General features: G+C 41.6%; 1 protein-coding gene and 1 non-coding gene across 2 annotated transcripts; both read left to right on the plus strand.

The window, feature by feature from the left end:
- The first annotated feature begins 5,055 nt into the window (after nt 1–5,055).
- Nucleotides 5,056–5,127, plus strand: trnap-ggg. Its single transcript has one exon. It is a non-coding gene; the product is annotated as a tRNA-Pro (tRNA).
- Nucleotides 5,128–12,251: 7,124 nt separating this feature from the next.
- On the plus strand, nt 12,252–15,232 carry trh (thyrotropin-releasing hormone). Its single transcript, XM_007890444.2, has 3 exons — nt 12,252–12,475; nt 13,129–13,415; nt 14,517–15,232. The coding sequence occupies exons 2-3, from the start codon at nt 13,190–13,192 to the stop codon at nt 15,164–15,166; spliced, it is 876 nt and encodes a 291-aa protein (XP_007888635.1). The 5' UTR covers nt 12,252–12,475; nt 13,129–13,189; the 3' UTR covers nt 15,167–15,232.
- The last annotated feature ends 11,226 nt before the right edge of the window (nt 15,233–26,458 follow it).

Here is a 26,458-nt window from a genome sequence, read left to right on the forward strand (position 1 = left end):
TTTTAGTTGATGCCTGTGGTTCTCATCTGCAACGGGAATAACTTTACACCGAACACCAAAGTCTTATCAAGTTAATGAAATTCTGTTGAGCAACCCGAGACGCTGTTCCGTGTGAAGGTGCGGTCGAAGAGGAGGGTCTTGAGACGGGTCTCGAAGGAGGCACGGGAGGGGGCTGGGCAGAGGGACTGCGGGATGGAGTTCCAGAGGTTGGGGGGATTATTATTATTATTCTTTCAGGAGTGTGTAGGAGGTGAAAGACACCGCCACATCTAATGCGTCGTACGAGATGCTGTATCTTGCAGTTGGCCAAATGCACGCAGCAAATCTCTCAAACACCTCGCAGGGTCCCGTTAGAAGTTACTTACCGTACACAAGTGCTGCCGGAAACGTGTTGAATGTTGTTTGATTCTCCTCTTCGTTCTCCAACAAAGTTCCTGTTGTTATACACTTCTTCCGTACAGTGCGTGAGAAGTCCCTTTATTATACTTGGAGTCCTGCAGCTCAAACCTTGGGCACGTTTCCTTACTCCACACGCCCGATAATAATCCCTCAAGAAAGTAAAAACAATAATGAATTGGTCACTTCAATCCACGACTGTTTGTGGGACAATCGGCTGCCGCGTTTCACCCACAAATATACAGTCAATTCACTTTATGGTATATTCTGTGAAGCGCTTTGAGACGTCTCGAAGATGTGAAAAGCGCTATATCAAATGCAAGGATTATTATTATTATTATTATTTCCATTGCAGAAAGCAAACGTTTTCGGTGTTTAACCCCAAAACGACTGCGGAATTTAGGACGCACTGTTACCAAGCTATGCCACAGCTTTCTGCCAAATTCTGTTACTTTCAAATTGTTTTGTCGGCGGAGAATATTGCGTGGAATTTAAACGCTTAAGTTGGCTAACTTCAAGAGGTAACAGACAGACAGTGGAAGCAAAATTCAATTGGCCACGACAGGTCAAGACGTATTAAAAGTTGGAAGAAATACAGATTTAAAAATGATTGGCTGAGAGTAATCACAGTATTCAGCTGGTGCGATTATTTTACTCTCTCCTGTTGCTGGAGGTGCTTAAATGACACTCTATTTGCTGTTACAATTAGCTTTTCGAGTAGATCTGCCTTTGCCATTCCTCAAGTGTAATCTAACCCCAATTCCACACGACCCTCAAGATAATGGGATTTATTTCCCTCACCGAGAAATTCAACTGACTTATTTCTTTCTATAACGTACTCATGGCTCAGCGCTCGACGTTGTAGATTCAGCAAACGCTGTGTGATACAAACTCGTTCTTTCGCAACTCACCCTGATGTGGGCGAAAGGGACAGACTCGATTACGTTTCTTTAGCTCAGCGAAGTCTGTTACCAAAGAATCCCGACACCTTCAGAAATTATTTAAATGACTTCACAGTCTATTAATCAGACGACATTAAGGGCAGAAGCAAATGCAAAATCGAGTTGAGATTTCTCCTAAGTTTCTGCGAGCGGAAGAAGCGACGCTCGGGAGACGTGGGTCGAAAGGCGCCGCGAAAAGAATTTCATCTCCGAGGGAATTCACAGGAGATTGAGCAGAGGTGCGAGCCGCATTACACAAGATGAGATTGGATGCGCTGTGCAATTCTCACGCCTTTGCCATTCCGATGCTTCGGGCCACCTCTGGGCTTTCATCAGACCTGAGCGAGCGGCAGAAGCATTTCACCGGAACTCGGCAAACTTTTTTGCGTTCCTCTAATTGGACACGCGACGAGACCGTTCTTCGTCTGATGCCAGGGTTAGGAGTTCCACCGGGCGGGTGACTCAATTCTATTTTACTTGGCATTTCGGAGCTGCCGGGGTTTTGCAAACCCACAGACCCGGTCTTAATTTTCAAGCACGTTTCGTGTAGGTTCTGATTGCACTGGAATGAATGCGAAGGAAACAGAGTATAAATCGAGACCCAGGGAGAATTTGTTCCCCCCCCCCCCCCCCCCCACCACGCCCTCCTTTGGTGAGGATTGCAACCCCTGCTTGTAAAAGGATTTTAACTGTTGAACTGGTTTACTCATCCGGGTTAACCACCACAACAACTTGCATTTATACAGCACCCCCTCCCCCCCCCCACCCCCACTTTATTGCCAGAGGTGTAATCTTTCAACTGAGTTGTTAAAGCGAGATCAGATCTTATTTATGTGGCTGTTGAAGACTCCCTGGCACTGTACAACAAGAGTTTGCAGTTTCTCCCAGTGGTCCGGTCTGGTCACCAATCCATAGGAACAGGAGGAGGCCATTCAGCCCCTCGAGCCTGTTCCGCCATTCTATAAGATCACGGCTGATCTGTACCTCAACTCCCATTACCCCGCCCTTGCCCCATATCCCTTGATCCCCTCACCCAACAAATATTAATTGATCGAGCACCCAAGATTGTACACGGGGACTTGGCCTCGTGCATTTGCATACAAACAAAATAGTCACTACACCCTGATATAACTATCTGTGAAGCTTCGACGCATTGCGATCACCGTCGAACGTAACCTCTTTCTCTGTCTCCTCTCTCTCTCTCTCTCTCTCTCTTTCTTGTGGTGCATCAAACAGGTTAAAAATTCTGGTTCTCACGTCGCAAGGTCTATTGGCTCTAATACCAGGTTCTATGTAAATGTGTATAAATAGGCTGTTTAAATAAATTGCCTGTTACGCTTTGCCTCTGGAGCTGATATCAGGAGCGCAGCAAAAACTCTGTTGGGGTGAGATGGTATCAGGGTAACCATGCCAACGGCTGAGATCTGATTTTACATCATTTTCACAGGTGGCACTTGTGAGCTTCGCTGTTTTTTTTTCCCCCCAACTTGAAATAAAAAACACCGAGGCAGGACTTCACGTCGTCGTTTAACTTCCCCGAATTCAAAAGAGCTAATCAGTCCCATTAGCCCTTTCTCTATCACAGAACCACTCGCAGCAATCGTGCAGGGATTGTGTCTAAACTTGGGGTCATTTCGAGCTGGTCGTATAAGAGCCCTCTTTCTCTCCACCCCCCCCCCCCCCCCCCCCACCCCCTCCCTGTGTTGCTCTGTCTGGACAGAAGAACATGTTGGTATCTGATCCGTCTCTTGCCTCAAGTCTCCAGTCTCTTGCAATCTTTCTCGTCTTGATTTCATTGACGTCGCCCGCAAAGCATTGCAGCCAATTCGCTTTACGGTAGAGTCTGCGGAGCGCTTTGAGGCGTCTCGAAGACGTGATTAAGGCGCTATATGAAATGCAAGGGGTATTATACTGCTGTTATGGTCGATACTGTTATGGCTGTCCTTTCCATGGCATAATATAATAATATAATAGTATAATGCTTGCATTATTAATGTTATAACATTTATTATAAAAATGTTCCGAATATTCTACCCCAGAGCCTCTACCTTCTTCTAGTGTCCTCACTGTGATCAAATTAAAACACCTTGCACTGTAAACCTCGATCAATCCATCTCAGGGTGTAGACATAGTGGCTCTGTCTAACTACTGCATGATTTATCTTACCCTCTCTCCTACTTTTTCCAATATTGTGGATGTCTGGACTATAAAGCGCGCTCCTTCACCCGGGATCTTCAATAAACCCACCAGCTTCGCTTCGCTCCCCTCCTCCAAAATGTCTGCTGGCTTCGCAATCACTAACCATCCACCCTTGGCCAGAAAACGTAGATGAATTCAGGCGAGGAGGGTGGGGGGGGGGAAAAAAGGTTGAGATGGGGCAGGGACGTGGATCTCCCTGACGGCAGGAGTCCTTTCACGAGGACGCGTGCAAATGCGTGCAGGAAAACTCTTGTGTGTTTACAAAACGGAGGAACACCCAAGCACTCCGAGGCACTACCCTTTGCGAGGGGTGTGCGGTATAAAGGCAAGCTGTCGCCGTCGTCGAACAAATCAACCCCACCAAATCAGTGCAGCGAGCACGGAAGATTTTTTTTGGCGGGTGGTGGGGGGGGACGGTCTCTTTTTCACGGGGAACAACTGACGTCGTCGTCAACATCTAAGTGAGCATTAATAAGCATTAATTAACATTTAGCTTTTGAGTTCTTAAAAAAAAAACTCATTAAACTTTTACTTCCGAAAGTCACGGTGCCAGGTGCGACCAGCCGCACTGACCTTTGCCGGCGTTGTGTAACCGAGATGCTTATCCACGCGACAGTTTTTTTTTTTCCCCGCACCCAAAGCCGCCTTCGCATCATTACTGTCGACTTTGATAAGGTTAAACACCCACTAACGGACGACTCACGTAATCCGTTGGACTGAAACCTTCTCCAGAAAGCAAACGCTTTTTCTCTTTGAATTTCACACCCACAGAAGTGTGAAAGCCGGGCCTTGTGGCTTTTTTTTTGGGGGGGGGATCGGTAAGGAGATGTTTGCCTTGTTGTTTTGCGGCAGCAAAGCGAATTCTTTTTCAAGACGGGCTTGGAACGCTGAGAACATTTCGCGCGGCTTCCTCTCGAAAAATGTTACGGGGAAAATGTCAACTGAGACATAAAAGCGCAATGGCGTAACCCTTCGAATTCTGAAAGGTTTCCAGAGAAATTCTCATCTCCTCGGATCAGAAGGCTTATCACGTCTGCAGCTCACGTCCTGTGATAGAAACATAAGAACGTTCGTAAAAAAACATTAAGTCCATTCAGGTTTTACCTCTATTTCGGAGTCCTGTAGCGCAAGCGAGAGGACCCGAGAGGGTTCGATTCCCGGGCGGGGAGAAACATTGGGCAAGTTTCTTTACTCCATACACTTGCCTTCCGATAAAAATCTTCAGCGTCAATCGGCTGTCGCGAATGTTATGTACATAACTTAACCACTTGCAGAGGGAAGATGGGGCACAAACACCGTCGCATTTTCCGACAGCGTAAACCACTCGCTTTTGATCAACATTATAAATTATGCTTTTTATTCATTTCAATCAGGATTTTATTTTTTTTGTATTAATTTGATTACTGTAACAGATTTCAGGGCAGGGGAATAATAAGGAAATGGAGGTCAATGTGCGTTCCCTGTACAAGAAGGAGCTGCCAAACCTCTGCCAAGACAGTTATTATTAACACAGTTGCGGAGTCCTGTAGCTCAGTGGTTAGAGCACTCGCCTGGGAAGCAAGAGACCTGGGTTCAATTCCCGGCAGGGCGAAACCTTGGGCAAGTTTGCTTACTCCACGCGCCTGATAATAATCCCTCAAGACAAAAAAACAATAAATTGGTTACTTCAATCCATGACTGTTTGTGGGACACCTCTGTGCGCAATTGGCTGCCACATTTCTCCCACAACTATACAGTCAATTCACTTTACAATATATTCTGCGAAGCGTTTGAGACGTCTCAAAGACGTGAAAAGCGCTACATCAAATGCGAGGATTATTATTATTATTATTATTAATGCTGGTCACTGTTTTGTTCTGAATTCGGGATTGCAAACCCAAGACCAGAAAGAGGAAGAGCACAATATCTAAACATGCTGCGCGAAAGCCTGACAGATTAGATTAATAACCATTGTCTGAACAAGTTGATGGCGTCCAAGGCATCATTCTCGGCAGCAAATCCATTAATATTCTCTGACAGAATCCATTGATAAATCACTTGTACATTCATATATAAGTTGCTGGAAGCAAAGCGAATTTCCTTTCAAAAATCAATTGCATCTTTTTCCGTGGGGTATTTTAACCCTTTGGGGGCAAAGTCATTTCTGGAACCTTTGCTTTATAGTCCTCAGGAAAGTGAATCCATCAGCACAAAATACTGCAATGTGATTTTCATGGAACATATTTAAATTTTTCCCCACTTTCCATTTTATTTCCTGGTCTCCCGAAGGCCCGGACTGCGGTTTGTTGAGGTTTTATAGAAGAACAAATAATAATAATAATAATAAAAATACGCCATACCTTAGAAAGGAGATCACGCTGACGAAATCAGGGACCCAATAACAATTAGTTTCAATTTTGTTGCCCTCCTATCATTGTTTTGTTTACAAGAAGCCACACGTCTAAAAGATTGATTCTGATTTCCCAGAACTGTATGTTTCCCTGTGTTCACTTTTGTCCAATATCCTTTGAAATCATTAGTTCTCAAAAAGACTTGCTTAGAGCACTTGCCTCACAAGTGAGAGGGTCTGGGTTTGATTCCCATGCGGCGAAACGTTAGGCAAGTTTCCAAACCCCACACGTCTCTGTTTACCCAGCAGCAAGTAGGAACCCGGTCGTTAGTCGATTGGCGGATCGCTTTTCCACGGGTAATAATAATTTGGCCACTCAATCCACGACTGTTTGTGGGACACTGCTGTGCGTAATTGTCTGCCACGTTTCGCCCACCAAATCTACTAACGTTATGGTATAGCCTGTGAAGCGCTTTGAGACTTCTCGCAGACGTGATAAGGCGCCGTATCAAATGCAAGGATTATTATCATCATTATTATTATTACATCTTCCAGATTTGAAGCTGATGAATGAGAAGTACCTGCCTTAGAGTGGGTGGATAGTGCTGCATTAAAAATGGAAATATAAATAAATTTGAGCGAATTCATTGTTATTTATTCGCGATCCTGCTTTGAATGCAGAGATTCCATTTAATTGAATAAAGCAGGCTTTCAATTTTAAGCGTTCGTGAAGCGTAATAGCCTATTTGAAATAAATAAAAATAAACATTTGTCTGGGATGATTCCAGTCCATCTTTCACTTCTTTACGGTTCGGACACAATCCCTTGTTCTCCATTAGGGTGGTGATGAATGCAACACAAAGCACACATTGACTGAAATTATTAAGACCATAATACGAGCAGTTCTAGAAATAGTAAATAGTCTATCACTTTTTGATTATCTATCCCATCATATCCCTCGATCATTTTTTTCTCATCAAGAGTAATAAACTCGCCATTCCCAGTGGGTAGAAAACTAGGAGAAAAATAATTGGACTCAATGCATTTTAAAAATAAACAATTTAAAGTTACCTGACTTACCCTCATGATCTAAGACACAGTTACTTGAGCACTTTGATGCTGTGATGATCTCAAATGCCTTGAAACACCTCGGGGACTCTTTAGTGACCACCTCAAGCATGACGTCAACAGATTTTCGGATCACATATCCGTTACAAAAGGTATCCTGGGGGGGTTCCTATTCGGACAGGATTGCTGTTCCTTATGGCTATATGGGTGTTCTTTCCGAAAGGTATGAACATGTGAGTGAGGATGAAGACAGGATCAAGCTAATTGCGAATATTCCCCACAGTTGAATATCCACCTTACGCTTAATGCCTATCACAAATCAAGAAGACACTTGAATGAGATCCTGCAGAATCCAGCATAAGTCTCTGCTTTCAGGAAAGACGGGGAGAAAACTGGGGAAAACCAGCACTGTTGTTCAGATAGAATGTGACGCTTGGCATTGAGTTACTGAGCCCGTTCCGTAAATGTAGCCGTTTCTTAAACGAAAACTCGTAAGCAAATGTAAAATAAAACTGGTTTACATCAACGAGATTGTGAGGCAGCTCAGGGAACGCCTCAAAGATTCCAATTTCAAGATTCATCAGGTGAACTGAGTATTCGTTAACCCCGTCCTTCTTCCGAAGCGAGGGAATTTTGCAGGTATATTGGTAGAAAACTGTGTGTGAAACCTTTTTTAAGAGCAGTGCATTGCTTGAAAAGTTTGCAGCATAAAATGTAGGCGCACAAGCACACACTCGCGAGCACGCGCACAGGTGTACACACCTATACACCCAAATTTGCACATTTACGGAAATATACGCGTCATTCTGCATTCCTGCATATCAAGTAAATGGTGGCATGTCTGGGAAAGAGGTGCGATGACTTGGGTTGAAGAGTAGAGATACTAGGGTGCTTGAAGATTGAAGCAAATAAGCTGTTGCAAATAGAAAATAATTGTAAAGGTATTTCCTTCAGGAAATTAGAGTTGATTTATCCGATGATACATTGTCCGTGTTGACGGGCCTTTGCACCTTATTCTCCTCTTGGCGGTAAAATTAAGAAACAAGTGAAAGAGCGAAACACATTTTCTTGTCGTAGCTTTGCGAAAACATAAGTGACCAATTCTTAACACAACATATACCATATATATATATACCAGAGCAGATATATTAATATTTTATTAACATTGCTGTCAAGCAGAAGTGATTAGTTTTCTGGAAATGGGTGAACACTTGTGTTCCAATTAAATTTGATTTGATTTTCCAATATGTCAAAGGTCAAGAATACAAATGAGGAAATGCAAGCAATTAGAAGAGCAAACACTACATTTATAAGTAGCTGTAGGAAGTATGAATTAGGATCTCATGAATTTCTGGAAGCTAACGTTGGTTCCTACTCTTCTTGGTTAGAACATGGATTAACACACAAGAGACACGTTGATGTTCACTTGTGTTTTGTTTGTGGTCCTTGAGGAATCATTAGATCCTGAAAGAGGAATGCAGTGGCACTTATTGAAGGTAATGCATATCTTTTCATCGACAATGTTGGACCAGGCAAGTGTTGGAAATGCAGACGCCAAGGAATTTTTAAGTCCGCAGTTCAACAGTATCTAAGGGATATGATACAGGTAAATCCAGAACAAATCTACGCAAACACTATTTCAGTGAGCAAATAGTGAACCTACGGAACAGGCTCCTTAGGGAGACGGTTGAAGCAGTAAGTGTTGATACTTTCAAACACAGATTAGATAGTTTTCTTTAATGAAATAACATTATGCGATACAGGACATAGGGAGTTTGGGACATATGTGCATGTGACTGCCAGGAAGGTGGAAGGCAAACGAGATGGACCTTGGTCTTTTTTTGTCTAGCATTTCTTATGTTCCTATAATAAAATAATAACAATAATAATAATCTTTGCATTTGATACGGCGCCTTATCGTGTCTTTGAGACGTCTCAAAGCGCTTCACAGAATATACTGTAAAGTGAATTGACTGTATGTTTTGTGGGCGAAACGTTCAAGTTGATGGTGGAGGTGAGATGCTCAGAGACCATTACTGATTGTCTTCCTATTTTTAACTGAAGAAAAGTAGGTGTCTGTAAGCGTCAAACGAAACCAGCTTCAACATTTTACACAAACCCTAAATTCTAAAAGCTGCAAGTCACAGAGAGCCTCAAGTTGTTCAGTCTAACTCCTTTTCTTTAGTCAATTCATTGATCTCAGCCAGGGCAACGTTTGAGATGGTAAATTTCTTAGTTCGTGGCCTTAGTGTGCCAAGGCTAATAAGGGGAAAATCAGACAGATAGACTTCCTGTTCTGATCATTATGGAGAGTGTGTGCATGAATATTGGGTGATGACAAGATTGAACTAAGCTGTGATACGCCCAGGGGAAAGCGTGGAGAAGATCGTAATAGCTTATCGTAATAGCTTAAGGCAGCATTGGTGATGTTGGTTGATGTTGGTTTAGTGTTTTATATAGGTTCGCCTCTTCTCTCCAAATGAGACCTGCAATGTAAACAAGTTTGGTCCACACTTGTTAGTTATTTGCAAATAAAATAAATTGATTTTGAGTTTGAGTTTAACACGTAAAATGATAGGGGAAGTGCAGAGAATTGAGATAAGGCTGGTTAGCTCCAATAGCAAGTTGAAATGTTGGAATAATGAATTGAATGACCTCCACTATGCTGCAATTTCTGTCATTCCATATTCTACCAAAACTCACTGTGCAAGCTCACACATTAAGATCAGTCTCTTGGAGAGAAAGGTATCAAAGGTCTGGGAAACAACCCGAACATAAATCACTACACTCAGATAATAAATTGGAAAGCTTGAAATGTCTAACGTTCCTTGAGTCAAAGACTGGAGTGTGACGTGAGGTGGGATTCAGTAGAGAAAGTTAACTGCAGTTGAGGGAGAAATAAAATAAATGTAGCATCCAATTGAGGGGATTACGTATAAAATATTTGAATAGATGTATAGAATATGTATGTACAGAATAGAATATCCCCAAGAGTTTGTTCGTAGCTGGAATCTAATTGAAGGGTTTGGATAATCATTGTATGATTATAAAGTACTTATGCTTTATATATAGAACATACAGTTACAGTGTGGAATCTAATTGAAGGTTGGCAGAATACTGGAATTGAAGTGCAGATTGAAATCTGATTGAAGAATAATTGCAGACTCCCAGAGTATTAATGTGCAGTGTATTGAGTGTCCATACAAATGTAACGTGCACATATACAGTTTATTAAAAATAACTATATCGTAAATTAAATAATGTGACACCTCTAAGTGAAACTTTGTCAAATTAAATGGCATTCTATAAACTCACACACAATAGCACACCTGTTCCTCTATCCTGAGATAAACTGAGTGCTATAATTATACGTTGCTTTACAGATTACAATAAGATTCCAACTGCAGTTCACAGATTTTTGCAGAAGCAAAAATGAACAAATATTAAACACATTAAACACTAAATCAACGCTGCTTCTCAAACAGCTGCTGTTATTTGTTTTTTTTTTGCAAAATTCCATGAACCAACCAATTAACAGTGTTTGAATTACCCTAATTGTGCTATTTCAGTACATTGTCCAAATCACTCACTCACTCACTCACTCACTCAAAGAGTGTCCAATAGCAGCTAACCTGACAAAAGATCAATAAGAAACCTTAGAATATATAGAATAACTGTGTACAACTGTGTCCTCTCTTTGCTCCTCATGCTCTCATCTTTCATCGTTTTTCCTGATCCCTTACTTTACGTTTTCCTTGTCCTTTTTTTTGCCTCTTTCCTGCATAAATGCATCAAACAGACGCCAAAGTTTCACATCCACATGTCTGTAACTCATACATAAACAAATCATTCAATTCCTTTCGTGAGAATGACTAGTACCAAGCGTTGATTGCTTGATAATGAAACCATTTATACCAGCGCAAAGGACCCTGTCAGCTCCAATCTAAACACCTGCCAATATTGGAGTAAAGATGACACTGCAATAGAGACATTTATCATGTAAGGCGGCAACCGGCAATAACATTACCTTGGTGGTTGGATGTTAATCATACAATTCTGTCTGAATTATGCATTCGAAAGTAATTAATTTCTAACTATTTTGTACACGGTTTTGTACCAGTTTAATTCAGTGCATTGAAACTCAGGGTTTGGGATTTATTAGGGAGGTAAAGAAAGGGCTCTGGATACACTAAAAAGAGAAACTTGTTCCAAGATTCTACCATGAGAGTATCCCTCTCCCCAATGAAAACTAAGGCAGTTTGAACGGCAAATAACGAACTCCAGTGTTAATCCCGTACTTTAGCATGTATTTTCCAGTCATGTATTATACATGACTTCCTGCGGGTTTACATTAATTCAGTGAAAATGTGCCGTAGAGAAGGATTTATGAGGTCAGTTATGCAGTATTTATAAGATACAGTGTTGCCTGTCAGAATTAGTGGCTTGATTAATTGGGTAATAATTTCAAATGAAATTAGCGGTTCGGTTTGGGGACATTTAAACTGAAGATCTAAGGTCCCCAGGTCAAGATAAATGATGAAGTGCAGCAAATGCAAATACCACAGAAGGGACGTAGAAGGATTAAACCGGCTGCACGTACCTGGCAATTTACTGCCTTTTACCTCTTTGTTCCTACTAGGTAAATGCTAGCAACTCAACCCACAAATTCTGACAGGCAACACAGCATCTTATAAATACTGAGCAACTCAACTCATTAATCCTTCGCCACAGAAAATCTTCACTGAATTAATGTAACCTCAAGGGAGTCGCGTGTTTTACACGACCGGAAGAAAAGTGCTTAGTCCACAAAATACACAGTCAATTCACTTTATACGGTATGTCCCGTGAAGCGCTTTGAGACGTCTCAACAACCGATAAGGCGTTACATCGAATGCAAGGATTATTATTATTATTGCTGTTCACCAAGTATTTGCCTGTATTTTTCTTCCGTCGCCAACAAGATTGTCGGGTTTCCGAGGGACGTGTTAAGTATGATTATTTATCTGCTGAGCAAATGATGATGTGTTTCTTTTTCTTTAAATACATCAAAAAAATATTGGAAAATCAATACTTTTAGGAGGCTTTAACTCCAGTTTAGCCTCGACTTGTTGGACCTGTTAACTCCTGCACCATCTGAAGGCAACAGAGAGGGACTTCTGGAAAGAATAAAATCTATGCACTGACGTCAAGCCAGTCTTAATGTTTCAGTAGCCCAATTCCTTCATATCAAGAGAGAGAGAGAGAGAAGAACAGACTCACCAATCTGGTATTCATTCACTTGGATTGCGTGGGGGTGGGAGGGAGGGAGGGGTTGGGGATGGTGGTGGTGGTGGGGGTGTGATCTGGTATAGACCACTATAAAGGACAGCCTTTATCTGCCAGAGGTAAACTGGTTCAAGAACGAGTTATAGCAACACTCCAGGTCTGGTCCCCTGTGTTCAAGTGGCCACAGCATCTTTGAAGAGGAACAGTGTGGGAGCATCAATTGCTTGAAGGGGAAAATAAAGGAGAGATCCCAGATCCCAGCCTGACACCAGAGCAGGTAACAACAACAGGTCCAGTTCTTAACAGTAATAACATCTTGGAAGGCAGACGTTTGTTTATTTGTGCATTTATTTATTTGATTTATTTCACTTATTTAGCTTGTAAGTTGCTTAGATGTGCATTCAGTTATTTGTGCAGTTCTTGGATGTAGTGAGCTCTTCGTTTATTTGTTTAGTCATGTATTTAGTCATTTATTTATTTCGTTGTTTAGTTATTAATTTGTCTGCTCAGTGATTTAGCCAGGCATTTATTTAGTGAGCCCATTTAGTCATTTATTTAGTTAGTCAGCTATTTATTTCGGCATGTGTTTAATTCGTTTTTTTTTTTAGCGAGTTAGTTATTTAGTGAGTGAGTTAGTTATTTAGTGAGTGAGTGAGTTAGTTATTCAGTCGGTTATGGAATGAGTGATTTATTTAGTGACTGCTTCCCTTGTCCCTTTGCTTATTAATATATTGTGTGGGGAGTGAGCTGGTTACCTGCTGGTTTGGATGGATGGATGGATGGGTGGGTGGGTGGTGGATGGATGGATTGATGGGGGTCCTTTCCAGCAGAGAGGAATGCAAGAGAGAGAGAGAGAGACATCATGTTGCCCTCGACTGTTCTTCCACTGTTATGTTGTAACCCCATCCTCACCATCCTTTGCCCTCACAGAGTTCTCCAACACACAGACCTTCTCTCCCCCCCACACTTTTATTTATTGTTGGTGACCAAGATGAGCTCAGGACGTTTGGTGCTGATGCTGATGCTGATGATGCTCTGCCTCACCCTCTGCAACACATCTGTGAGAGCCGGTCAGCAACTTGTGGCAGAGGACAGAGAAGGCAATGGGAAGATCCCACTGGGCGATATCCTGCGAAGAGCGGAGAATAGCATCATTCGCTCCATCCTGATGAAGATGGGAGAGGAGGAGGAAGAGGAGGAGGAGGATAGCCCCACTGGTAAACCCACCGCCACCCCAACTCTTACCTGCATCCATCCATCCTCATGTCCACTCCCAACCCCAACCCTATCCCTTCCCTGTCTTAGACACTCCTGATCCAACCAGTTACTGCACAGTTACTACATGTATTTCATGGCCAATGTTTTAATAACGTTGTTAAATAATGTTTTTACTAGTTATAACTGCCCCCCCACCCTCCCACCCCTTGGCTCTCACAGTTTGATGGCTTTATACGTTGTATTTTCCAATCAATTTCTTTCTCGTTGTTGGTCTGTTGTTACATGTGTTTGTGTTTTTTTTTAATTGACTCTGAAGGATAGAAAGTGGGAATGAAAGGGAAAAGTGTGTGTGTAAGTGTGGGTCTGTGTGTGTGTGTGTGTGTGTGGGGGGGTGATACGAAACAAAGTGACAAAGGTTATAAGGAGTGAGAGAGGAAAGGAAAAGATTAAAACCATGTAAAAACTAAAAGAGGGAAAGAAATGAAAGATTAAAAGGAAAAGGAGATTAAAAGGTAAGAGGCTGCAGACAATTAGTTTGTTTTATACAGTATTGAAGTGGTTTTGAGACGTCTCGAAGACGCGATGAGGCGCTATATCAAATGGAAGGATTATTATTAATAATATTACCTAATATAACCGTCTCTCCATTCACATCAACATTTTTCAAATGTTAAAGCCTCCAGAGAATAAGGGAAATTGTACGGTTCTTTCTTTTAACGCTTCTCGAAATCAACACCATTTCCGCACATTTGCTGAGGCAGGAAAGAAAGTTGTTACTGATCTGGCGAATCATGAGAAAAGAAATAATAATCCTTGCATTTCGGATAGCGCCTTATCGCGTCTTCGAGACGTCTCAAGGCGCTTCACAGAATATACTGTAGAGTTGAGTCAACTAACTCTATATTTGGTGGTCAATAAAAAGGCAATGAAACGATTCAGTTTAACAGCGGGTCGGGTTGAACTGGAGCTTCTTGTAAGCTTATTTGGTGAGGTGAATACAACACATCACAGTGGAGAAAGGGAGAGGGGGTGATGTATGTTGGCCACTCTTCACTATGTGTGTGTCAGTGGGGCTCACAGACTTCTGTTATTCTTCAAAGCGTTGGACACTGATTCATTGCAACCCGAATGGGTCTCCAAACGGCAACACCCAGGCAAGCGGGAGGACGGGCAAGGAGAGATCACCGATTATCTAGATGCCCAGAAGAGACAGCACCCTGGGAAACGAGAAGATGAAGGTGATGATGATGGTGGGGACGACGATGATGATGATTATCTGACACCAACCCAGAAGAGACAGCACCCGGGGAAGAGAGAGACCCAGGATGACCTCGTGGACCTGCAGAAAAGGCAACATCCAGGCAGGAGAGCCACAGCTGATCAGTTCTCAGAAACCCCCGGCCAAGAGTTAGCCTTCCTGGGCGAGTTGGCCAAGAGACAACACCCTGGGAAGAGATACCTGACCTACATCAAGCGCCAGCACCCTGGGAGAAGGAGCTGGGAGGACGAGAGGGATTCAAGCGAGAACCTGCCGTTTGAGAGACGCCAGCACCCAGGGAAGAGATACTTAGACCCAGAGAGCAGCGATCTCCCCTTCCCCTGTGACCTAAACGGCCCCCCTACCAGTTGCAGGAAAGCTGGCTTGCTGTTGGAGCTGTTGGAGAACATGAACCGAAGCCAGATGGAGGAGAAGAGGCAGCACCCAGGAAGAAGCGTGGCTTTGGGTGATGAGATGGAAGGGCAAGAATGAAATGAGACACTGTGTCCTGATTTGCTCTGTTGTAACCTGATATTTTCTTTTCCTTTTCTCCCCCCCCCCCCCCCCCCCCCGAGTTGTTTTCAACCGCCCTGTGTGTGCGGCGAGGGCTTCATAAAGTTCTGCTTCCTTTGTTAACGTTGATGTAATCATGGTCTCAGTACTGTAATGCATGTCAAATGTACTCATTTTAGGCCAGAGACTGCAAATGTTTAATGGGAATCGAAGCATAGAGGGAATCCACCCAAAACAAAGAGGGAGAAAAATACCTAAAACGCCTAAAAAAAACCTAAAACACATTGAATTTTAAGGCTGAAAGCATTTGTCGAATCTCCAATCAAAATGTTGAATTAGTCCTAATGTGGTGATGGAGAGCAAAAGTCTGCCAATAGTTTGACAGTATTTCTATTGAGTTTTTTTTTTACAAAAACAAATCCTTAAATAAATGTTCATTTCGCATTAGCGTGAATCAAAACTTCGATGCCTTGAGGGATTCGTGCGTTTTCGCTTTTAAGTGGCCCTTAACTGTTCAGATCATTCAGTCGTTCCTCGAATTGTTCAGTTCGAATTGCCAAACTCTCTCTCTGAAACCCAAAGACATACTTTATCTGTGTCAGTGCAACACACAGACACACACACACGCATGTCTCAATTCCTTTTTTTTCTATATCAAATCTCACGGTCGCACCCGTCAACCATTGAATAGGAAATACTGTAGAGAGTTACTCTATCTGATAAGAATGCAGAGAAAACAACATTGCCAATCATTCTTTTGACTGGTTTAATGGGAGAATCAACCATTTGGTTTTCTTAACACAGTGAGTGAGTGACAAAGTGTGTCTGTATCATTGTACATGTCAAAGCAGAATAAGGAGGTCATCAATATCTAATTTGCTTAATCCATTGGGAATTAACAATGTTCCCCCATTCACTTTCCCACTGAACCTTCCTAGACCAAACCAGCCAAATGAACCCCAGTTTCCCACGTGTTTTTTTTTTGGTGATTGATATTAAATGTGTTGAAACTCTACCAGAAATTCGGAGAAAATAAATCTGATTCGAACCCGTTCGTGGGTGGCTTTACTTCTCTCGTCAAAACAGTGAGCTCTGTGGTCAATTGCAATTCAAATTTCAAATCAATATTTTTCTGGATGGATTATTTTTGACCCCCCCATTCCCCCCACCCCCAAAAAAAAGTTTCAAAAGGAAGTGAAGAGAAACCTCTGGGATAATTTCAGGGAAATTGACAATTGGCTGTGTGAGGTTTGTAGGTGGGAGAAGGAGTTTAAACTTGTATAAAAGGGAGAAAAGACCCAGGAACCCCATTAAAATATGCAATGGGGTTTGCTAATTGACCTCAGCTCTGAACCAAACATATCCAACATGTGTCGCCTGGAGAACAGGAAGGAACATCATGGGTAGAAGTACGCAAGGATTTCATGTCATTCCGGTAAGAACAACTCTGTCCATTTACTCGCTCGAGCAGTAACCATAAATCGCACTCTATAAGGGGAGCTCCTATTCTCAGGACATGGACCGGCCATTGATTAACCTCATCCTCCAAATCATTGAGTGAGACACACCTGGATAAAACGCACACAATTCCCCAGACAAGAAAGAGATGAGTCCTGGCTGACTGCAATTACCACTTCAAATAGCAAATGACCGTGAAGACAATTTAATTCGGACTTCGCTAATCCACACTAATCCAGCAATGTTTTCACGTTACCGACATGTAGTGTAGTGTTTGGGCAAGTTTCCTTTCTCCGCGCCCCTCTCTGTTTACCTAGCATTGTAGGAACCCGGTTGTTAAGTCGATTGGTGGATGGCTTTTCTGGGTGTAATAATCCCTTAAAAAAATTAAATAATTTGGTCACTCAATCCACAACTAATAATAATTTGGATATTGCTGTGTGCAATTGGCTGCCGTGTTTCGCCCACAAAATATACAGTCTATTGAACTTACAGTATATTCTGTGAAGCACTTTGAGACGTCTAGAAGACGCTATATCAAATGCAAGGATTATTATTACAGTAGTGTCTAGTGGTGGTTCAGCAAAACAATGCAGTATGTGGTGTCTGCATTCAATTGTGATTAATTACCATGGACTTGATCACCATCAAAGTCGTTATCACCACCTCAATGACAACTGCCAGCCTCTTTAGTTATAATCAACGTCCAGAGTAAGTTCACTACACCTTATCAGTCAGCGCAGATGAATTTAATTAATCAAGAGTTTGTCACATTAAATGATCCTTGTCCTGGGAAATTGTAGCATTCGTCTTCTCTGCTCTGATTTCAAACCTCATCATGCTGGCCTCTGCTCAACCTCTCTCAAGAGCTGAACACTAGAATTCATTATTTTTCTCAACAACAACTGCATTTTATATAGCAATGCATTATATAGCGCCCCCTTCGTTTAGGATAGTGTCTTAGAGCAGCTTGACAGCAGTGGAGCCCGATGCTGAGCCTGGGGTTGGAGTGACCATGAGCACGGTCAAAGAGGAAAGCCTTCAGACGTGACCTGAAGTTGGAGAACAGAGAGGACAAGGCGGAAGGAATTACAGTGAGTATTCCAGAGTTTCGGGGCGTGGAGTTCTGTAGCTCAGTGGTTAGAGCGCTCGCCTTGCAAGCGAGAGACCTGGGTTCGATTCCCGGCAGGGGGTGAAACCTTGGGCAAGTTTCCACACGCCTGATAATAATCCCCCAAGAAAAAAAAATTAATAATTTGGTCACTCAATCCTGTTTGTGGGGACGCTGCTGTGCGCAATTGGCTGCCGCATTTCGCCCACAAAATATACAGTCAATTCACTTTACAACATATTCTGTGAAGCGCTTTGAGACGGTGGAACGGAGGTAACAGGGACAAGCAGGAGGGCTGAGCCAGTTGAGTTGAGGTGACGGGCAGTGGATTGGGGAGAAAGCAGGTCAGAGAGTTAGAGAGGTGTTTGAAGACGTGTGTGCAATCAATATTCTCAGTCTCCAACAATTTGCAGGCTTTTGAAAACCATGCTTGGTACTGTATCATCTTGGCTCAGTTGATAGCGGAGTCAGAAGTTTGCACAATCAAGCACTAAATCTGGACTATGAGCTTCTAGTTATGGCTGACAGTACACATTGCTGGGGAATGCTTCATTATTGTAGCTCGGGATTCTGGATTGGATGTTAATCTGATCTATTCAGGTGGACATTATTTTCACAGCAATGTAGAAGACATTCTGAGCCCAATGATGCTAAACACTGCACAGGGCACCGTAAATTGATGTAACCATCTCTGTGGAGACAGTCCTTTATAAAGTGTTTTACAGCATTGCGGAGTTAGATTATGTGACAATCTCTCATCCATCGAAATAATGTGATGCACATTGATGAGATTCTCGCAGTCTAACTCCTTACTGCCCAGCATATCATCAATCAGATCCCAGAGAGTCAATTGAAAGCCTCTTTGGGTGAATGTCGGAGTTTATCTGTTGACTTTGTGACTGATGTGTCACTCTCTCCCGAGGGTGGTATCTCCACTCAGGGTTCCTTCCAAAGCTTGTCACAGCAATGAGTGACGCATGCAAACCCACAACATGTTGTGACCTAGCTTACAAAATATTTTCACTGAACGCATTCAAAATTCATGCTAGTTCGCTGTATGTAAAATTTATATTCTTAATCACCCACTGGTTTGTACAGCAATTTACTACTTTAAAATACTGTTGCTGCATTTGAAGTTTTGCTATCGATATTCTTCTGTGTTAAAAGTTATTTAGTAAATACAAGTGTAATTTAACTTTCAATTCCTTTAAGTTTAGAGACAATTTCATTTGAAGAGCTTTAAATGGCATTGAATTGATAGCTTAATTGTCCAGTACCTCTATTCCTTTGTTAATGGTAGCAATTTGGCATTATAGCATGAGATGTGGTTCTTAAATAGTCTGGAATAAACTACTAAAACTCTTGTCATTCACCACTACGATTTGTTTCTTGTCATTTAGCGACATCGTGGCTGTTAATGGGATTGATTTCACAAATTGTCTGCCATGTTTACCTACAAATGTACAGTTACCAATATTCCTGGTGATCTCAGCAAAACAATGGGAATGGAAACATATCATCAGATTAATTAATCACTTTTCAGGGGAATAATCCCTCCGGGTAAATAAATAATAATAATTCGGTCATTCAATCCACAACTGTTTGTGAAACACTGCTGTGCGCAATCGGCTGCTGCGTTTCGCCCACAAAGTATACAGTCAATTCACTTTACAGTACCGTATATTCTGTGAAGTGCTTTGAGACGTCTCAAAGACATAATAAGGCGCTACGTCAAATGCAAGGATTATTATTATAATTTTCATGACTGATACAATTCTGAGGCTGAATTCAAAGCTGGGGTGATTCCCATAAAGGAACTGAATTCTCCCCATTATCAACCCCACTTCACACAAGGGAAATGACTTTACTAATTGTTTCATTCTGTTCGGTGGTAAGAATGCTCTTCATTGATCCGGTTCCATCATGTCTGACACCAGTGATAGCGGAAACGATCACGATGGGTGAAAGCTCGTGACTAGCTTCAGGATTCGTGTGTAGGTTATTTTCGAGTTCTGCTCTGGGATAGTTAGCATCGTAGATGGTAATCTTCACCTCTCTCTGTTTCTCGCTTTCTATTTCGACACAAATTATTACCTAAATAATTCCTTTTGTCTCTTTGCGTCAAGAGCGCCTCCTGTTAAACAGCAGCTCCTGTCACACACTGACACAGCCACTGCTCCTCACTGCTATTATGCTGCAGAACAATTTATTCTGATAAAATAACCTGGTGTGCTAGCGACATCATGTTTGCTGACAGATTAAAAGTATATTTGACCCTGCAGTCCTATGCTTCCCGCTTACAAAGTTCTCCCTTAAAGGCAGAGATGTTTTTCATCTTCAGATTCAGTGCTTGAATCTGTCAACGCTGAAGGTCTCTGTGTAGATTTCTTGGCAAATGTCTCCATTAGTATCTTTGTAACCAGTGTCTCGGAAGAGCAAAATTACCGCTCAAATTTAGTCAATACTGTATTACTTTGCACGGGATGGGAGAGTCTGTCTCGGTCACATGAGAGATTGGCCTATGAACTGAACATTGAATTCGCAGATGAGTTGAGGAGGCAATCTGAAAAGAGAAGGGAGTTTTACCTGGTGTTCAGGCACTCAATTCCCCCTCCCCATCCCCTGCCCACCCCCCCCCACCCCCACCCACCAACCGATAAAATTGGGCATTCACTGCATGGCGGTTTGGGGAAAATTGCTGTGCGCAAATTGGCTGGCGTTGGGATGATCTGCGTCATCTAAGACTATGGACTCAAAATTCCAGCGTGGGTTGTTAGATGTTTCACTTTATTATTACACTTTTTAGGTTGCGTTGCTGGCACTCAAAGGGTAAATTGGACAGCAGGGCTCCTGAGCACGGAGAATCTGTTAGACCGACTAAGGGAGCATTTTGACAGCATCAGCTGAAGTAAGAGGAACAGCGTATGATTATGAATACATTAGAATCAGCAGTACGCACTGTTAATTATATTGCCTGACACATTTTATGCATTGAATGCTAGAGAGGATTTCTGTAGAGGAGTTAGCAATGTTAGGCATTCATTTATGTCTCTCGGAAACGTATTCAAAACAAACCCAAAGAACAGTTTCCTTTCATTCCTGGCAGGCGGGTACCAGTCGATTGAAGACTCCTAACTAAAGAAATTTGTATATTTCGCCCACAAAATATACAGTCAATTCACGTTATAGTGTATTCTGTGCAGCGCTTTGAGACGTCTCGAAGACGTGATAAGGCCCTATATCAAATGCAAGGATTATATATTATTATTAATTATATTAATAATATATATTATTATTGTAGCCAAATGCATTCAAAGTTCTTATTAAAACAAAATCCAGTATTTCCGTGGGGGGGTAATTATTCTTTCTGATCACACTGTAGTGTGAGATTGCCATTGGGAATATTAACAGATTAACAGACTAATGTGGCGTAATGTCAGATTTATGTCATTATTTAATCCAATCTTCTCAATTGGAATTTTCTGATACTTTTGAGTGCACAGATTGACAATATTCTTACCTAAAACCTATTGTTAAGTCATTTCTTTCTTTTTCTCTCAGTTTTCAAATGCTGCTGTAAGTTTCTGCCAAGTTTCTTTTGATATGTTTTAAGGTATTAATTTAACAAACTTTATGTGACGTGGGAAACACAGAACTCACGTTGTGACTCAGTCTCTAAGGGACAGAAGAGAGAAAAGATTCTCAAACTCTATAATTCAGCATAAATGTGACTCATTGAATTATTATTCACTTCAACATCTGCATGTGCCAAAATACTCCTTCTGATTCATGTGCTAAGTATACCTATTGATTTAGCTTCCTTCTGGCTCAGTGAATCACCTCCTGATATTCAGATACACTGAAGAATTGCAAAATTATCTTAAACTCTGTGGTATGTAGGGGATACAAATATGTTTTTTAAGGTTTTTGTGCTTGGGTTCAGGTCTTTTAAAAGCCCCAAAGTCACTTGATAAATAATTCAGCTGTCTGTAAATTAAGAAACATGTCTGTTATAAAGAGTAACCCAATTTGGCTTGAATTACAAACTTTTTTGTTGCCTCCCACAAGTAATTCAGCGCTTTGGGACGTCTTCCCGATGTGAAAGGCGCTCTATAAATGTAATTTTGTTTTTGTTGTTGTAATAAATTTGCAGGGTCAAACGTGCATTCATTATAAACAGGTTCTATTTGCAGTTTTAAATTTCATTTGCAAGAAACTAAAACTCGTTGAAGAAATCCACTCCAGTAATTGTTTTGCATCGTGTATCAGCAGTGGCAACGCGTTAAAAACATGGTTTGAAAGTGCTAGAAACTGCAGCCAAGGATAAGTTTCCACTGTGTGACGCCACAGGCAGACACAGCTGACTTATCCAAGCTATTGGAACCTTTGCAACAAGAACCCCCACAGCTCTGATGCTAATGTCACAGTTTCTGTAATTTTGTTTACAACACCCCCGTACCAAACAGCCATGTCTGAGTTTGCCAAATAATTGAATGAAAGAAAACATATGTGGCCCTATCTGCTTCTGTTTAGGATTGCCTTTAATTCCGCAAACATCTTTACTGAGCATTTTTGTCAGCTTAAGGGAAATGTAATCTCACTGCGTAATAGGGATTTTAACCCAAACTTCCATAGAGGTTTAAAGGAAGTTAGACATTTTGATTAAAGAATCTTCCAGCAAAATTAACTGTGGCGCTAATCTTCCTATTGGAAATCCATGCTCACGGATGAAGGAAATGAGAATCCTATTCCATCGCCCCCTATTATGAATGCCCAAGGCTGTACAGGTCAGTGTTGTTTCCTATGTAGCTGAAAATATCTGGCACATTAATGAGCAAATGTTTCTGTTACAGTGGAGATGTATGAAATATTATTGCAAGAGTGACTCAATAGGCACACGTTACCACAAATAAAGGTGGTGGAGTTTTTCTAATTACAAAACAGCTCAACCAATTGATTTAATTGTTGATTTCCTGTGTTTCAAATCACACTTAATGCCCAAGATTAATTTACAATGCAAAATCCAATGCAGCAAGTGTTATACCCAAGGAAACAATACGCCAGATAAGGTGTCACCATCTATTTTTTTTCACCTTCGTCAAAATGCTTCAATATCTGAATACCCTCGGAACTGGAGCGCACCTGGAAAAGAATTACTGATTTTTGTTATAATTAATAATAATATCTTCTTGGGTCATTAAATGTTTGACCAAGAAAGGGATCGGATAAGGCGATGAATTAGAACTCTAACCTTTCACCTTTGGGTTCCATTTTTTTAAAATCCAACCTGGATTCTGGGGAAAATATCTTCTTTTTGTGCCATCTATGTGAATTGAATTAGGACAGTCTCAATCTAGTACCTAGTGGATATGGCCTCATACCAAATTCACTCACAAAGTACACAGTTAAATCACTTGACAATATATTCTCTTTGAGACATCTCAACGACGTGATAAGGTGCTATATCAAATGCAAGGATTATTATTATTAAATAAACAATATTTCCAACTAAATTGGCAGAGGGGTGACAAATGGCTGACGTTGGAAATAGAAATGTCACACAGGTGCAGGACTAGGTCCAATTCTGAGGTTAAGGCTCAGGCACATTATTGTGGAGAAGAAGCTTTACTTTGCATCCAACCTGCACTTTAACAGCTGTCTCAGACCCGGGTGTGCTTTGTGACTGAGACAGAACACTCATCACGGAAGTCTGTCATTTCCTAATGCTGCATTGACAATTCTCGCCTAGAATGCAGAATTGATTGTACCGCAAGGCGTGTCAAGCTCTTTGATCAATTTACGAGATCAAAGTCGGAGTGGAGGCCCCTTGAATAAAAGCTCCACTTCAATTTCAATATTGAAACGTGTCTGGGCAATCTGAATTCCGTTCACAGCTTCCAACAAGTGCTATAAACACTTTAAGTGGCGTGGCTGATAGGACTGTCGTGGCATCACGTTCCAGTTGACAATAAGATGCAGACAAGAGCAGACATACAGGAGATATTACCAAACTGCAGGATGCCAAACACCCAGGATGCCAAAATTGGAATGAGAAAATTAACAGCAAACTGGATGGCGGTGTCCTCCAGATGAAAGAACTCTTTAAATCGACCATTTAATTTCAGTGAAATTAGCTCAGGCTCAGATTAATGCAAAGTCGTTAATTGGACCAAACCCATTATTGAGCCCGTTTCAAGGAAAGGGGAGTGAAACAGATGATTCACTGTGTTTTACGGAAATATCAATGGAAGCCGGAGCCCGGGGCAAGTAACAAATTAAAAGGCACAGAATGGAATTAGCTAATACAAACAACTCCAATGCAACACCTATAGTACAGCACTGCCTCACTGATAGCTCTGGTGTCCTAGGAACAGGAACAAGAACAAATTACACTTGTTACTGGACATCAAACATCCAGTGTTAATTAGTCAGCCTCCTATGCTAATAAATAAACAACTGCTGGCTTATCAAGTTGCTGCTGATGCTGATGTTATTTCCTACGTGGCGCATGCTATGTGCACTAAGTCCCACTGATGCCAATTTGCGAAGGAAGTGACATAATCAGCGTTTTGTGCACAACACGCGGGGAGTGACGTTAGCTCACTTGAAAATCTGGGTTTTTTATGAGCTTTCTCTGTGATTTTGCCACATCCTAACATTTAAGGGGATTATATTTTTATTTTCTGATTGCCAAATACATTCTGGCTCTAAGACGCAACCCTGGGTAAAAGGCGCTATATAAAGGCAAGTTGTTATTGTTATAAGTCAGATCCAGATCCCCAAAATCATGCTTAAGCTCCACAATTCACTAGTCCAGCCACGCCTGATGTACCGCATCTAGTTTTGGTCACCAAGACACAAGGGGGCTGTCTGGGACCTAGAGACGGTTTAGAGAGTAATGAGGATGATAGTATTTAGTAGAATGAGCTATCAGCATTGATTAGATAAGCTCGGGCTTGTCAGCCTTGAAAAGAGTAGTGTGAGCAGGAACATTACAGAGATTTTAAATGAGATTGAGAAAGTAAACCCAGAACAATTACGTTCAGTCGCTCGATACTCAACATCCAGTGTTGACTGCTCAGCCTCTTGTGCTTAAAATCTATTCGCATCACACATCAGCTTCTCACCTTGGAGAGTTTGGGACGTGAGAGTTTTAAACTCATTTAAGAAATAGCAGCGATTTAAAACTTGATGGGGAGCTTTTTCAGGCATCGATTGCCATCTGCTGGACTGGTAGATGTATGACACAGAAAACTTTCAAGAATCCTGAGTGTGAAGATAAGGGAGATTATCTTGTCCTTGTGATTAACATGTTGGCAGCAACAAAGTCCTGGGGACACTCAGCAGATCAGGCAGCATCTATGGAGAGAGGAAAGTGAGTTAACCTTTCAGGTCGATGATCTTCCGTGAGAACCTGGGACACTGTTACTTTATTTGAGGTGAAGTTGGATGTAATAATTTTTTAAACTTTGTTTAAAGATTAACTTTGTTGATATGACATAATTACGCTTCAATGTGCGTTTTGTGCCACACTCAACCATGTTCTTGCCTTTTATTAATTTTTCTTGTCTGCTTTGTAATTGTTGCAGAGGTAGAATAAATAACTGGATTATTTCTGATCAGCAATCATTCTATTTCATAATTTATCCATTCTGTATGCACAGGTCTGTATTGCAGGTCCCTAAAATTAACAAATAGAGAGCGGCAGTGGAGTCCTGTATCGGATTGCTTAGAAGCAAGAGGTACTGGGTTCGATTTTCGGGCAGGGCGAAACTATCAGGCAAGTTTCCTTACTCCACGCGCCTCTGTTCACAGCAGCAGGTAGGAACCCGCTTATTAGTCGATTGGCAGATCGCTTTACGTGGGAATAATCCCTTCAAAAATACATAAAATTTAAAAAATGGTCACTCAATCCACGACTGTTTGTGGGACACCGCTGTGCACAATTGGCTGCCGCATTTGGCCCACAAAATATACAGTCAATTCACTTTACAGCATATTTGTGAAACGCTTTGAGACGTCTCGACCACTTGATAAGGCCCTGTATCAAATGCAAGGATTATTATGATGATAACACTGTGGACTTGTCCAGAATATCAGCACACACAATTTAAGGTGGTGTGATTTTTTTTATGCGCTCACTACACTTTCTTGTGCGCTATTTTGGAATTTGTTCAGTTCAATATCCTACTTTGAGTTAGGCACTGAAGGAGTTCCTGGAAGAACAGTTCAGTCCTCTCATGCTCTCTTGGTTGTAATTGGTTGCAATTGGCAAAGGTCCATTTCTCAGACCCTCATTACCTGGGACTTTAACTGGTGTTACCCTGAAGGCAAACAGAAAATACTTTTGAGTCGGTCAAACCAGAGGGTGAATCAATCAGCCTTCACCACTAGGAGGGATCAGAGTTCTACTGAATCATTTAATATATTGTCACCAGATGAAAAAGGGGGCATAAGCCTTCATACATTTCAACCCATAAAGTGTATATGTATTGTGCATTTGACAATCTTATTGCATTGATTACAGAAAGTAAATTTGGTCATGTTAAGCTGATCAAAACTAGAACTGACCACTGTAATTTTGGAAGAGGGGCTTTGTTCACATCTGTGGTGATCATTATTGATTAGAATATCATAGATATTAAGGCGTAATTTGTTGGGGTTTGGGGAAAAGGCAGGTAAACAGGATTTCCTCTTTCTAA

This window comes from Callorhinchus milii, unplaced genomic scaffold (assembly GCF_018977255.1).
Source record: "Callorhinchus milii isolate IMCB2004 unplaced genomic scaffold, IMCB_Cmil_1.0 Scaffold12, whole genome shotgun sequence".
Classification (NCBI taxonomy): Eukaryota; Metazoa; Chordata; class Chondrichthyes; order Chimaeriformes; family Callorhinchidae; genus Callorhinchus; species Callorhinchus milii.